This window comes from Poecilia formosa, unplaced genomic scaffold (genome assembly GCF_000485575.1).
Source record: "Poecilia formosa unplaced genomic scaffold, Poecilia_formosa-5.1.2 Scaffold347, whole genome shotgun sequence".
Lineage (NCBI taxonomy): Eukaryota > Metazoa > Chordata > Actinopteri > Cyprinodontiformes > Poeciliidae > Poecilia > Poecilia formosa.
In genome coordinates, this window is record NW_006800286.1 from 68,090 (window position 1) to 83,908 (window position 15,819).

Sequence of the window (15,819 nt, forward strand, 5' to 3'; positions counted from 1 at the left end):
CACACACACACACACACACACACACACACACACACACACACACACACACGCATGCGCGCAAACACACGTGTGCATAACATTATAGGCAATTACACACGCACGCACACGCCTGGAAACTAACACTCGCACACGAGTGCAAAAATGTGTGCGCTCTTGCGTCATGCGTTCACATGAAACAGCCGCACTGATGACGGCCTGCTCCCCAACCAACACAGGGTTTAACAATGAAGAAGAAAAGCTCTTTGTTTGCAGATGCTTTTTCTGCCTTTCTGTCTCTGCCTTCTGTACTTCTGGTTCAGAAGCCAAGGCACACACAAGCAGTAGACAGAGCAGAAACAGACAAAAAAGAAAAAAAAAAAGAAAAAGATGTGAAAGTGTAAAAAGTTGGGATTTTTAAAAGTAGCATTGTTTAATTCATGATGAATTAACTCTTAAATATTCGACACAAACTCAGAATTGAGTCGTCATTTGTTTCCGACACCGAAGTTCAACAAAACATATGGATTAGCAATGAATAATCAAAATCAGTTTTCACAGTTTACACATTTCAACCCCCGTTTTCAAAACGCAGGACGTTCATGGAGCATCTTGATGTTTTTGCATTAACATTTGCAGCATATGCATGCATAAACTGATTTGATAACATACCTCAAGCAGACTATAGTGAACTCCCACGAAGTATGGCATCGGAGCACTGAGGATGTAGAAGGTACAAGACATCTGTTAGTGGTGTATGCAGACGCAACGTTTATTTGGAAAATAGCATCTACCTTTCAGTCATTTTATACACATTTAAATAACTAAAGATTGAAGTGTCTTCACTGTATGGATCTGTCGCTTTTCTACAAAATTCATAAATAAGAGACACACCGATCTGGATTTTTCCAGGCACATACCGATTTCCTGTTTTCTTTTTCATTTGACCAAGTCCGATTTTTCTTGCTAAGGACAATAATATATAAAAGATAAAAACAGAATATACTGCAGGTTCTTTGATGGAGGTAGCAGATTTTAATGCAACAAAAAAGGGGAGAATAGATTAATCCTATTTATACTTCAAAGGATATAATTAACATTTTCTAACTACATGCTGGTTAATGTTTTTGTAGATAAAAACTGTTCAATTTTAATTAAAAAGAAAACAATAATCAGATTCTATAGTATATTATTGAGTCAGTCTTTATCTTGTGTGATTGATTAGTGCATTTTTATACATACTTGTGAGAAAAACATGTCTGATAATCCAGACTGAATACAAGACATAAAAAATGATGATTTATGTTAAGCCAATACTTAACACAGAACAAAATACTAAACGTGACCTGAAAAATAATCTGAAGTGCAGATTATTTTCTATATCAGGATGTCATAACATGATAATGTCACAGGCAGCAACAAGCCTTTTTATATCCAAGGCCCTCAGAACAGAGGAGTTATTTTTATGGAATCCAGATGCAATAAATGCCGTTTCCCTTTTCCTGCCTCTACAGAAAAATACACACTGCTGTCACTAATGCGTGAATAGAAAATAGTTTAAGAACGTAGACGGCAACGAAAGTTGATCAGGCAACTTGAATCTCCTCAGAGACAGCTGGTAAATGACTGATCGTATACCAAGAAGTATTTCTGAGATTCTCGTTTTTATGTTTTAACTCAAAAAATTGACAGTATCACTAAATGTGATTATACTTATCTTAAAGATTCTCTGAAATCTAAAGCACAGTGATTGGCTTATGAAGTAATTAAGGGATAAGGCCCTGAATAGATCTCAGAGTTGCTGTTCAGGTTCAATCTTTTCATTTAGTGTTTTTAGGATCAGAACAAAAAGAAAAGAAGTAACGCTCAGAAAATAGTATTTTTGTTAAAGTTGATTAAAAAAAACATTCAGTTTCTTAGAATATTAGACCAATAAAAATGTATTTTTAAGACAACAGTGACTTGACAGGTATGTGCAAGACAGTCGCTGCTGCCCTTCACAAAAAAGATCAGCCTCAAGAGAGCTGCATCCCAATATATTAATGGGCAATTAGAAGAAAAAATATGGTGGAAAAAAAGAGCACAACACAGCTAAATGTAGTTTTGAGAGGACTTAGCAAAGCCCAATCGATAATTTGGTGGATTCAGATTTGAAGACAAGGACTACATGACGAGTTATTTAAGATCAATGTGAAGTTCCCACAATGATGATTTTTCTGAGCCATGATCATTGGCCTGTGTTGGTCCACTGTGTCTACCCAAACCCAAAGTCGGAGCAGCGATCTATCAGCACATTTTCAAGCTCGTCATGGTTACCACTGTCCATTTTCCAGCAGGTTTTGGCACCTGCAAGAACGGTCAAAAGCACCAATATCTGGTTTCGTAACTATGGGAACTTTCGGTTTGACTGGCCACCAAAGCTAATCTGACCTAATTAACAAGAGGAAGATGAGACACCGAACCCAACAGTGTATAAGAGCTGAAGTCAAGCAAAAGGAGCCCAAACCATAAATATGCACATACACTGTACAGAACATGAAGATATTTTTCAGTTTGAAACATTTTTATAGGTTGCATAAATAATATTCCTATTCTGTAAGAAACACAATCTGGGGTTTTTTATTAACTGTAATATTCAAAACTAGTAGATTGGAATACGTTACTCTGTGTGTAAAAGATATAAGTTATGCATGAGTTAAAATTTTTGAATTAGATTACATAAATACATTTTTAATAATATTTTAACTCGCTGGGTGGCACCTAGTTGTTTGTTTCTTAGCACTGGAAACAACTCCCTGAAAACACACGATTTTCAACAAACTTGGCTTTTTCAGGTCAGCACATTTCTAAAATGCCTTTTGCATTTCGCAGTTTCTTGTTTACTTTCACCATTATTACTTAAACTTCGTCTTTCATTGTAATTTTTTATTTTTCTCTTTAAACCGCTTACCTGTGTAAGAATATCATGAAAAAGTTTCCTTGTTTGAAAAAAAGAAAAGAAGAAGAGGCCTTTTGGATGTTCCTACAGTCCTTTACTTTAGCATGTTTCTGGTCAGAGTGATTTATAAATCAAAGCTCGTAATCACTTTAAAGTGACAGAATAAAAATAAATATGCAGGCCTGTCGTGTTTATTGGATGCCCAGCGTTGACTTACAGAATTTCAGATGTAATGTAGAGGAACACAGAACATCTAATGTAATTTAGTTATCGCATCAGGGAATGGAGGACACCCCGTCATTTAATAAGGTAACGATGAGCCTTTGCAGAGTGATGGAAATCACATTTCCCTGTCAGTGAAGAATAGTTTCGCTGAGATGATCCGTCCGTCCTGGAAACGCTCCGCACCATAAAAGCAATCCCATTCAACCATGCTGACGTCAACACATGTACGCTACGTCTGCACTGATAAAAAGTTGACCTGAAAGCATGCAGATTTTGTAGACACTACTTCTGCTCTCCGTTCAGTTTCAATCAAGCCCAATCAGATTTGTTGGATTTGTGTTGGAAGGGAGGTAATGAACCCCTGAGAGAGTTCGGACCATGATGAGAGCGTGCTGCTAAGAGCTGCCATAAAATATAGAGTAAGGTGATCTGGTCCGTTCATTATGTGCGGAGCCGTGCTGGAGAAGGCGTCCGCGCAAGAACACAAAGACTGAGTGGGAGAGCGTGTGAACATGTGTGGCAACGCTTTAACACGGAGATCTTAGTGGCTAAAACCGATGCATAACTGTTGCACACATGACGCAGTGTGTGTGGCTATACGTCTGCGTGCCGAGGTCCAGCATCAGACGCGGACAGCAAAGAGGAGAGGGTGGAAAAAGAAGGACAAAAAAACAATTTCAGCAGAAACATTTTCTTTAAGTTGATAATGATTGTGTTTGTGCTTTAGAGGTTGTCAGGCTTACCAGCAGTAGTCCAGCAGATGCGGAGGCAGAACCGGGATGAAGATGTGCTGCCAGTACATCGGAAAGAGCAAAGCTGCTGCACCGTGGACGCATGCAGTTAACTACACAGAGAAAGACAGGAGGGGACGCCGTCAGCCCAACTTTACATACAGACAAATGTCTTCTCGCTGTTACAACACAACAGAAACACAGCAACTATTACTAACAAAATCTAGTTTAATAAAACATGCTTTTATTTCAGAGATTAACATTTTCATTTCAATACATAATGATGTCTTTGACTGCTTTAATCTGTCATTCAGAATGGGAAACGACACGAACACATTTCAAGCATTTTCTTCCTGTGAACCTTGATGATTTCAGCTTTCAGCGAATGAAATCCCTAAATTCAGTTATAAAATAAAATAAAATACACATTTTACAGACAGAAATGTCAGCTAAAAAGGGAAAAAAAAGTGTGTTGATCTGCTGTGCTTTATGGAGTTAATACTTTATCTGGGCTCTTTTAGCATGAATTACTGCATCAATGAGGCATGTGGACTTGCTGATTTGCTAAGGAAGATCAAGCTGCTGTTTTCCCCTCCTACAGACTGGGAGCTTTGATTTCCAAATTAAATACAAAATTTACTTTCATCTGAAAAGACAAATTCTTGTTTTTTTTTCTCCTTAGCCCAATTCAGCACATTTCCTGGATATGTCTGTGTTTTTGCTCTTGAAACACTGACTCAATCTGCGCTTCAGATCTTACGATTCTCCTCCGAACTCTTGGATGGGCTTGGCATTAGAGTCCTCTCAAGGCTGTGATCGCCAGTTTTTTCTGCCAGTTTTTCCTTCCACTTAACTTTACTTTTTAATTAATTTAATTTTTTATTTTATTTAACAAAATATCTCACTGAGAATTAAAAAAAAATTTTTTCTAAGGGAAACCTTAGAAAAATATTGCCAGTATGACATAAAATTGATTTGCTCTTTGGAATCAGTGACAGTCATTCACAACAATTGTTTGAGCCACATGTGTTAAAGATAAAACTGATAGATATTGCTATGCAAAATATAAAAGATCCATATAATATAAATCTTTTACTTTTTGAAATTACTGGCAGAATTTAATTGTTGATGATATTATAACTTACTAAGAGGTGCCTGTAATTATGCTAGTCATTGAAAAATTGAGATGATAAATAAAAGCTAAACAAGCAGGCTGGATGTTTCCTTGACCCTGATGAAAGAGACGACAGAGGAGGAAAGAGATCGGTATAAAGTGGGGAAAATATTTTGATCTAATGTAAGGAAACATTTGTCAAAAGGCAAATCTGTTTTTCTATTAAAAATGAGAAAACCATGAAATCAGAGTATTTCTATCGAAGAGGGGTTTTGTGCTGTGACCTGGACGAAAAAAGACAACAAAAGAAAGGCAAAAACATCCCTGACAGCAGCCATAAGAATCTGAGAAAAACTGAGAAATGACTGGGGAAAAAATGGAATAATTAACCTCGTTTTTAACAAATAATGAGCCGCAATCATGTAAGGATGACACTGCTTTTCAAAGAGCCTTTTTACATTGTCAAACCAATATTACACTCAGAATTAAAGTCATCGTCTCCCATTGTCTTAAAGCAAGCGGCCCCCTCCTTTCCTGACATGACATGTCACAAAAACTCAGCAATAGTAATGACCTGCAGCACACACACACTCACACACATACACAGAGAGACGCAGCAGGAGACAGAGGCGTTAGCTCATCCCCCAGATTAAAATAACATGATTAAATATGGAAAGAGAACAGAGGTCTGAGGGGCTCCTGCGGGACTTCATTAGGGCAAATTGCCAAAGAATGAAACATGAGTTAGCCAAGAGAGACTGCGGGCTAGGCCAATACCGCCGGGACCCCCGCAGCAGCAGCCGCCGTTATACCGCGGCAGCTTCACAGCCAAAGTGTGAAGCGGACACACACTATCACACACGCACAGCTACCAGGAGACCCCCCCTGCTCGCTGACACGCAGAGTGTCACAATTGACCGGCCAAAAGCCGGAGAGCGCGGTGGCTGAAAACAACCGCAGCCGGAGGAAGAGATGAAGAAAAAGACGAGGAGGGTGTGGGGGGCGTCCAAATACACCCTCTGATGAAGCTCAGGCATCTCAGAAAAAAAAGAAGCATTCATGTGTTTGTGCGTCCAGCCTCCCCCCCCCCTCATCCCTCCTCCGTTTGTTTTAACTGCATTCATTTTTCATATCAGCCGGCAAACAAAAAGCAATGATTTTCTTTCTTATTGTCTTTCACACAGAGTCCCACAATACTTAAGACTTAATCAACATTTAATTGGTGTCTTGCTCTGTGTATCTGCATATGCATATTCCTGCTTCCTGCTGTCTGAAAATGAAACAACAATGCCACACTCCTGTCAGGATTAATTTCTTGGCAAACACTTTGTTTTTCTTTTTCTTTTTGTTAATTCTGAAAATAAATCAATGCGATGAATATTAATAAGCTGAACTGAGTGCGCTCGGCGAAAAGAAGGGCTATCAAAACCATCACACCCTTCTTCCGTCTAGCAAGGGGCCATTAAATCGTGATGAAGAGGGGTCACCGATCTGCCTGCGGACCTACGCTGAGACACACACACACGCACGCTGAGTGAGGAGCCAACAGGCGGGTGTATTCCTCCTCTGGGAGTGCGAGACAAGCCCCAGCCATTCGCTGGTACCAGGAGGTAATGGCACAGAACACCTCGCTAACCAACTCCAATTATCTCCACCAGGCCTCAAGGTGAGCCCCCCAACTGGCATGATTTACTCTCAGGTTGAAAGTGAAAACAAGTCTCTCTCTCTCTCTCTCTCTCGCTCGCTCGCTCGGGCTCAGGCTGGGTGGCTGGGCTCGGGGGAGCTGGCTGGGAAAGGGAGTCCGAAACTTGGATTATGATTTATAACGCAAATCTAGATTGTGCTCCTCTTTTACTTGTTATCTACAAAGCGATGGAGGCAACAGTGTGCTTCCTTAGATAAAGGAAGTTGGAAGGAACTCCACAGGAATAGTTCACATATTTGCTTCTCAAAACTCTTAGATTAATACAAATCCCTGTGTCCTTGTCCAGGTTTTAGAACAAATGAGGCAAAAAGTAAAACGGGAGATAAATTGAAAAGAAAAAAAAAAATAATAACCCCCCATTTTTTCTTCATTTAGAGGAGAGCTTCACATGAGAGTGGGTCATGAGAGGCTAAGGCTGATAAAATATTTGCCAGGCTGATAAATAATAGATGAGTGGAGCCAAATGGCTTACACGCTCCACAAAAGACCTGGGTGCTTAATATTCCATTCAATGGAGAATCACAGATACAGTCCCCAAGAACAAATACAGGATTAGGTGCTGGGTCCAGTCCTCAGGGACCAGGGCTCTGCCCGGTAATGAGGGGCTGCCTGCCTCTTATGCTGTGTGTGTGTGTAAATGTGTGTGTGTGTGTTGCCCCCTCCGCTGAGAGAAGCTAACCGATTATACAGCGACAGCCTGCTTCAAAAAGCAGTCAAGGTCTTTGGTTCTGCCCTGAGAGCTTTTTAGTGTGCTGTGGCTTAGGCGGAAAGTGGCCAAACGAACGGCGGTTTCTGCAGACCCATTCAGTGAGACTAAAGGACGGACGGGGGGCTAAGGGGGACAGACAGAGGGACGGAAAGACAGAACAGAGAGGGAGGAGGGGAAAGTTGGTGAAGAAAGAAGGAGTAAAGAAGGACAAGATGAATGCAAACTTTGAAACCGGAAGCCAAGCTAAAACTGAGAATTCAGACACCAGTTGGTCAACTTCCAACTGTAAGGTAACATTCACACAACAGGCAAATGCAGCCCAAATCAGGATGTTTCTTCTTTTGCCCAAATGTGACCCATATTCAGCTTTTTCACCGCAGTCTGACCGGCCCAATTCTGAACTTTTCACCCCAAAAAATTCCAATCTGTGCCATTTCCATATGTGGGATCAATTAGGACACATATCCCATTGTTTCAAAGTGTCTTCAGTCTGAACAGTGATGGTGCATTTTATCCGACTTTCATGTCATTGATGTAAACAATGTATGAAAATTATGATTAACAACTTGGAAAAGAAGCCTGTCACTGAAGCACATCACTCCACTCTTACTCCTGGCTCTTACTACACACCCAAACAAACTTCTCTACAAAAGTTGCAGTCAATGCTGCACAAAAAACCGTAGCTTTTTTTATTTGTGTTATGATCTTGTAACGATACTTTCGGCTTTCTTTGTTGAATAAACTCTAAAATCAATCCACAGACGGCGTATTACTTCCGTGAAGAACGCGCTGCTGTGTGGCGTCATCGTTGTTCTTCTGCACGTGGGTCGGTTTGGGGTCATAAATCTTTCACACAGAAGTCTCACTGTGGTCGGGTTTAATTAATGACATGAACGACTGAAATTGAGCATAAAGATCTGCTGTGTAAGTCCAGTCTAATTTCGTACTTGATGCAAAGCAGCAAACAGCTCAGTGTCTCATAAAGTTTTACTTCCATAAGTTATTAGAAACTTTACTCATCATTGTTTTAAATCATCACAATGTCCCCAACACCTGACGTGATCTTAAACATCTCAGCCGCTAAAATTCACATTGTATTTGGAGATTAGGCACAATGAGCCTCCAGCCAACTGATTAAATGTATCTTTTTGCAGGCTGAAGTTGAATTCATGACACTTCAAATATAATAAAAAAAACTAATTCCGCATCCGAGCAGTCTTTTGGGCCTGTGAAGTTTCACACATTAAAACTGCGATGACAACTGTGATTCAAGGTATTGTGCAGCTCTAACACACAAAAAAACTACTTAATATTCACTTACAGCAATGAAGACAAGTGTAAATTACATAAAAACAAATAGAAAAATTTCTGCACAGTTATCGGCGATCTTGGCTGCAATCAAATGTCTGTCCAATTTTCAGCAGCTCTCGTTTTCTTCTTTGTTATTGAATGTAGTTCATGTTTCAGGGGAAAAAAAATCTATACTATTTTACATCCAAACACTTACATAAACAAAAGGCCAAAAGGTTAAGTGAATCTGCATGTGTAGAAATTAATTGTTATTGATGCCTTGCACAACTATTCATACTATTCAATTTGTTTCCATTTTGTCACGTCCCAAACACAAACCTCAGTGTGTTCTATTGTGATTTCATAAATAGATAAATCTGGAGTGAAGTGTACTAGTAAAATGGAAATGAAATGATACAACTGTTTTTTAAAATAAAAATCTGATAAATGTTCATATGTATTCAGCCACCCTGAGTCAACGCTTTGCAATGCAACATTTTGCTGCAGTTAGAGCTACATGTTTTGTGGGATATGTCTCCCCCAGCTTTGCACATCTATAACTTTTATTTATTTATTTTACAATACAGCGCAAGCTCAGTCAGCTTGGATGGAGAGCATCTGTGAATGTCAATTTCCCATCCTTACCCCAGATCCTCATTTGGATTCAGGTCTGGACTTTGGTTGTGCCATTCTAACACATCAATATGCTTTGATACAAACTGCAGCTCTGGCTGTAGGCTTAAGGTTGTTCTGGAAGGTGAACCTTCACCTCAGTCTCAAACTTTGCATATAAGAGATTTATTTCCAGGATTTCTGTTTCTCTGTCCTGGCTAACGAAAAGGATCACCACAGCATGGCACTGCCACCATCATGTTCCACTATGGGATTGTGAAACCTGAATTTGGCAATTGACAATGGAAGAAGTCGACCAAGTTTGAGTTTCTACTCACAGATTTGTAAGTAGGTCAGGAAGTGACATGGCCAGAACAACTTCTTCATCTACATGTCTTGTGGCTAACTGCACACAGGATTTCTTCTTGCAACGCTTCTATAAAGACCACAGCTGTAAAGGAAAGAAAGTTGTCCCATAAAGAGATTTTCCCAACTGAGCTGCGAATCTCTGCAGCTCCTCCAGACTCACCCTGGGCATCTTAGCTGCTTCTTTAAATAATGTGTTATTTATCCTACTTTTCAGTTTAGGTGGACAGCTATTGTCTTGATAGATTTACAGCCGTCTATACTTTTTTCCATTTTTGAAAAAAGTATGGTAAGTGGGGAAAGTTGAGTTACTCAAGGCTGGGAATATTGTTTCATAAGATATCTCTGCTTTAAGATTATCCATGAATCCAAATTCAAAACCATCTATTTTTCTCGTCTTGCTTTCTTTTTTTTTAACTCTCTCAGAGAGTTTGACATGAAATATATTTCTGCATAAAGAGCCTGAAAACGAGGAAGGAATAGCAATAAAAAATAAGATTCTAGTTATTTTAAATCTTGATCTCCAGGCTGAGATCCAGAAAATCACTGGTCACCGACTCCCTTAGTTTTGTGGTTTCATATTTTAAATTACTGTCTAGATTCAAACAACTCAAGGCATCCAAAATATAATTTGCATCACAATTTAAATATTTTTTGATGTAAATAACTCCTGACTGTGGTACAGATGGACATTGTGTCTACTGTTTTTCTGTATCCTTGTGTTGATCTTTTTTTTTTGTTCTAATAATAATAAAAATAAATAAAATAAAATAGAATAAAATTTTCCATAACAGTGTTTGGTCATTATTGCTGTCGACGGACAATGTTGCCTACACCAAACAGCTAGATTTGCACCAAGATTCAACTACACACATACAGACTGATAATTTATTGAGGAGCATCAGCGTAAAAGAGGTTCAAAATTTCAAGTCACACTTATGAGTTTTACGTTTCCCTTGACAATTATGCATAATTAAGTGTTATTTTATGTTGCTCTGTGAGGAAATCCTAAAATATATACACTGATCTCATGCAGCTCACATATCAGCAAACGCGTTCAAAACACATCATTATTCTTTACTGGATGCTGAAGGAACATAAAATCGCTGAATCTCATTCACGTATTTTGGGATAAACAATAAAGCGGACTTAAAAGCTATAAAATATACTCTGCTTTTCCGTCCTGAAGTGTCTTACTGGACTTGTTCGACTGTAAAGAAACAGATTGCGGAAGAAACCGGCTGCTGCTCCAGGCGGTGTAATTTAATTTGACAGGAGGAACGGTATCAACATAGCTGCTCTTGACCTTCTCACACCAGCTTTAAACGCTCATTTCTCCTCAACTAGCCTTTTACTTCCAACTCTATCCCCACACATTTGCCAAACTCAGTCCTGCAGTGCCTTGCAAAAATATTTATGCGAACTGAAGGTTTTCACATTTCATCACATTACCATTACAAAGCTCCATGCATTCTGTTGGGCTTTATTGTGAAGTCAAAAGAAAATAATAGATAGTTTTTAAAATTTTCTGCAACTAAAAATCAGGCAATTGTGTGCACTTATTTTCATCCCCGTTTACTCTGATGCACCTAAATGCAGAATCTTTATCAGGGAAACATTGAAGAGGACAACTATGTAGGGAAAAAATCTGTCAGCAGGACAACATGCATTCACAAATCTGGTTTTGGTGGCAGCAATGCTGAATTGTTGAGAAATTCAAAAGAGGTCATACAGGGTAAACAGCAGATGAGGAAGAAAGTGCAAAACAATGTCTGAAGAAAAACTAAAACTAAATGACCCCTAGCAAATGCCCACTGTGAAACATTGTGGTGACAACGTTAGCTGGTCAAAGTTGATGGTAAGATGGTAAATAAGGGACAATCTTGGAAATAAAACCATTAAAAGCGGCTAAACCCAGAACTAAAGTGGAATAGTTAAGATTGAAGCATATTTATGTGATCGAATGGCCTAATCATTATCTGTGGGAAAACAACAAAACAGATTTGAAAAAAAAGAAAAAACAGGCCATACAGCTGCCCAGGTTCTTGGTATCATTTACAGTTTTCTCTTCTTCCTCGTTTATCCTGTTACTTTATCGCTGTTGGCCCTTCCCTCTCTTCTCCTATGCACCAAGTCACCAATTATGCATGCTCTGCTTTCCACCGTGTTGACAAACGTTGATGTCAAGCCTCGTAAGGGCACATACACGGGTATGTTGCACTGGGAGAGAAGTAGAGGCATGCAGGGCGGCGCATGTAGCCGCTAACACCAGGCCTCCCACACAGGAAGACAGAAGGCATGAGGGGCAAACACCTGCAAGAGCAAATAGGGGAGACTGTGGTAAGATGAGCCATTTTTCATACTTAGGATCACTACACAAAGACAACTTTGGTTTGGTCGATAACTTGTATATCTACATATATTTCACGATGTTGTGCATCCCTTCAAACAATCAGAAACATAACAGTTTTGATAATATAGCATGTTAAAAAAGTTGTTTCGTAGCTCAGCTTACCCCTGTATGGGGTAGGTTGAACTGTATTCACTAAAAACACACACACACACACACACACACACACACCATAATCCTCTTCTCCAACTCGACCCCAAGCACTAAAACTGAATCCTTGGCAAGTTGAAAATTCATGTCATGGTAGCGGCTCAACTTAACCAAAACTACAATTTTGACTTTATTTGTGCCCACAGCTAAAATGCTACACTTTTATCTTCGGTTTATGACCTCATGTTATAGCTCATACGTAGCACAACTGATGCATAAAACAAAATTTTAAATATCTGTTATAGTCAAAATATAATTCTTAGGAAACTTATGATAGACTAAATTCACTTTCAAGAGTGAAAAATTGTTTTTTAAAGGGGCAGTGTTATGTTAAACTTACTTTTTTGAGCTTCACATCATGTAATTGTGTTATTCTTTCATCAAAAACATGCCTGTAGTGTTGCTTTGACTCTTTCATTCATGTTTGAGAAATCCTTGAATCTCCAATGGCAACCATTTAGCTGTGCAAAACACCTGGGTGAACCGAGGGCCGCCTTCGAGACGCATCTCATCACTTACTCCTCAAAAAGCAGCTCTCCCATATAACTCTCCCCACTCAGCTCCTTCAGACTAGCCAACAGCAATTAGCAAACACCTGGTGGGACTGGGCCTCCACTGAACTCATATAAAGTACTTCTCAGTGCTTGTTAAAAAGTTAATAGAGGAGCGACGCTGTGATGACTTTCTGAAAGCGGAGTTTCAGAAGGAGCAGAGTTTTTAAAGAGACAGGTTCAATTTCAAGCTATTATATTACAAAGTCAAATTTCTTTCAAGTCATATTTGATATATCCATCTATAATTTTTATAAAAACTGAAGGTAACAGTTACTTTATAGTGATGCCTGGAAAACACATAGTCTAACCACTTTACCCATGAGGTTCTTACCTTCACACACTTGAATAAATGATGCCTTCCTCCTAACTATTTGGTCACATGATCAGTGCTTTTTACCGTTTCCTAGCAACAATGGGAGGCTCAGTGTACCCCAGTATCCACTGTTCAAGGAAAAACACATGCACATTTACAGTCCCACCAACAACGCACAGGACACACGAGGAAGGGGAAGTTTATCGAGGACAAGCAGAGGAAGGTACTGAGGGAGGGGGATACAGGGGGAGGATGTTCCAATGTTCTGCAGTTGCCCAACAACTGAAGGACACATTAGGACTCCCAGGAAGAGGAAGGCGATGTCAGAAAGAAAGAGGTGTAGCGAGAGAGTGAGAGACAGATGGACAGAAAATAATATGTCACAGGGAAAGTATAACTAACACAGCGAGAGCTGGGAGAGGCAAAGAGAAGTCAGCGAGAGAGAGAAGAGGAACAACAGAGGAAAAAAGCTGGAAACCAGGAGACAGCTGGCACTCTAGGGCACGGTGGATGGATAGCTCCTTGTTAGCATAGGCCTGACAGCCTGATGAGAGGGCTGCTGTCAGCCGGCGCTGGCCGATAGGCAGGGCAGAGGCTGGAGGGGGAGGCTGGGTAGATGAAAGACACGGGTGGGGGCGGCGGCAGCGGTGGTGGGGTCCTCCCTACTGACTAGTTAGAAGAAGGGCCGATGCACCCCTATTATACGGGCCTATGACAAGGCTGCACACACGGCTGGCTGCCGCCCCCTGCACCACCACCAACTGGCTTTTTAAAAACAGCGGTACCATTCACCTCTGGTCACAAAACAGCAATAAGTCAACTGGCGCATGGATGTAAGATCATGATTTATTCCTTTGCTTTTGGCTGCTTGCAAGACGTGGCAGCCATGTACCGACAAACTGACATGCAGGGTTCACTGGGGGCTTTAACACAGGCAGCACCTTACGAAGGCAGAATATATATAAATACATGAGCTGTGATGTGTCTGATTTTTTTTTTTTTCCCACTTTCTATCCCGTGTTTCTGCTCGGCTGGAAAGGCGGAGGTGGTGGAAAGCAGCTGGATGTAACTAACGATGTTTCCAACAATATCTCCCAATATCTTCTTTATACGTCTTCTATCCACAAGATCAGGCTATAGAAATATAACCCATCCATCCAATGAGTGATAACACTCATTTTAACATAATGCTGTGCCAAAATCTGACAGCAATTACACGTCTCTCATCCTTTAAGGTGTTTGATCACATGACAATGGCGCGGGTAATGAGTGGAGATATTTTCGGTTAGGTGCGTATCTATACACTTAGCTGGTTTTAAGAATCATGGCAGCCATTTGTGCTTGAACTACGAGGTCAATCTATCCCAACAGCAAAAATAACGCATCACAGGAGCGGTAATAACACAAGGCCAGCGAGTAATCCCACTGGGGACGAGAAAATGGCTTTGTACTACATTGCCTGACATACATAGCTACCAAACCAAAACACGTCTCCCTGAGGAAGACGGATGGATAGACGACTGGATGAGGAATTGCGGAGGATGAAAGGCTCACGGAGGTAAAGGTCTCCTAAAATATTCTGCCGGCATACATTTGCAATAAAAGCAAAAAGCGTGGTTTGTCTTCAAGTTACAGAAAGCTTTAAATCACACGCCGTCTTCGTGCTAAAAAGGAAAACACTCTCACCCCTCCCCCGAGTCTGATAATTTACATCATGTTCTGCTTGTGTCACAGCAGAGGGTGCCGCCTCAGCTGAGGTGCAGCCGGTCTGAGCCGGGGAGGGGGAGACAGGTGAAATTCTCAGAGGGGTGGGTAATCTTTACAGCTCCTCCTGATTATAGCTCCGAAGAGAGACCTTGGGAACACTTCCCCGCAGCGCCAAACACCACCAAAGGCCCCCAGCTGTTAAACCTTCTGCAGACTTGTAGATTGCGTTGGCAGGAGCCGCTCAGCTACAGATACAAATAGAAGTTGGATGACATCACTTCCCTCTCCCATCTAATCTGTCATAAACATTTGGCTCTGCCTCATCAGCTGCAAAGATAGCATGGGAGAGGAAGAGTGGGAGATGGACACACAGAGTTCCTCCCTCACACACACAGAAATGACTTTAAATTATAAGAGTAAGCTAAGGCATGTAATAATAGATAATTTAAGGCATTTTGGACATTAATATGCTGCGGTTATATGGTACAAACAGCCACATAAAACCCAGCTTCAGCCTGAATTTCACAGCCTGTCAGAGCTGGATGATTAAGAAGAGAGGCGGCGGGTGAGAGGGGGGACTGCTTCAAGTCTCTCTGAACAACTATCAAGCCATGTCAGATAAATATTCCCATCGTAATATTTAGGGTTTCGAATCCAGCTGGAATATTGATGAAGCAAATCATGTTCAATCTATTGAACAGCCTAAGGTTAGATCCAGTTTTAGTGGGATAATTTGGCATTTGAATTTGATTTAAAGCATGACGGTGCAGGTCTGCAAGTTGGCAACAAGCTTTCTGAATTATTATTTAAGTGCAGAAGTCCTGCATAAAAAAATAAAACAGCTTTATGCATAAAAGTGTTGTGCATTTAAAACCTTTTACATCCGTTTGTTTGCCCTCCTCCAATCAGAGAAGACTGTTTTTTAGTAATTTTTCATTTGAGGAAATCACACTGCTTAAAGATACACAGATACATGTGCACATAAAATAGGATATAATTTAAAAAAGACAATTCATATA

General features: G+C 40.3%; 1 protein-coding gene across 2 annotated transcripts in view; it reads right to left on the reverse strand.

Moving 5' to 3' along the window:
* The window catches only part of dennd1b (DENN/MADD domain containing 1B), a 138,594-nt gene that overhangs the window by 53,631 nt on the left and 69,144 nt on the right, over positions 1-15,819 (reverse strand). For both annotated transcript variants that reach the window (XM_007574230.2, XM_007574231.2), the window contains 2 exons: positions 3,883-3,983; positions 649-694 (listed from right to left, as the gene is read on the reverse strand). In XM_007574230.2, the coding sequence (XP_007574292.1) occupies positions 649-694; positions 3,883-3,983 (147 nt within the window). The remainder of the gene's footprint in view (positions 1-648; positions 695-3,882; positions 3,984-15,819) is intronic.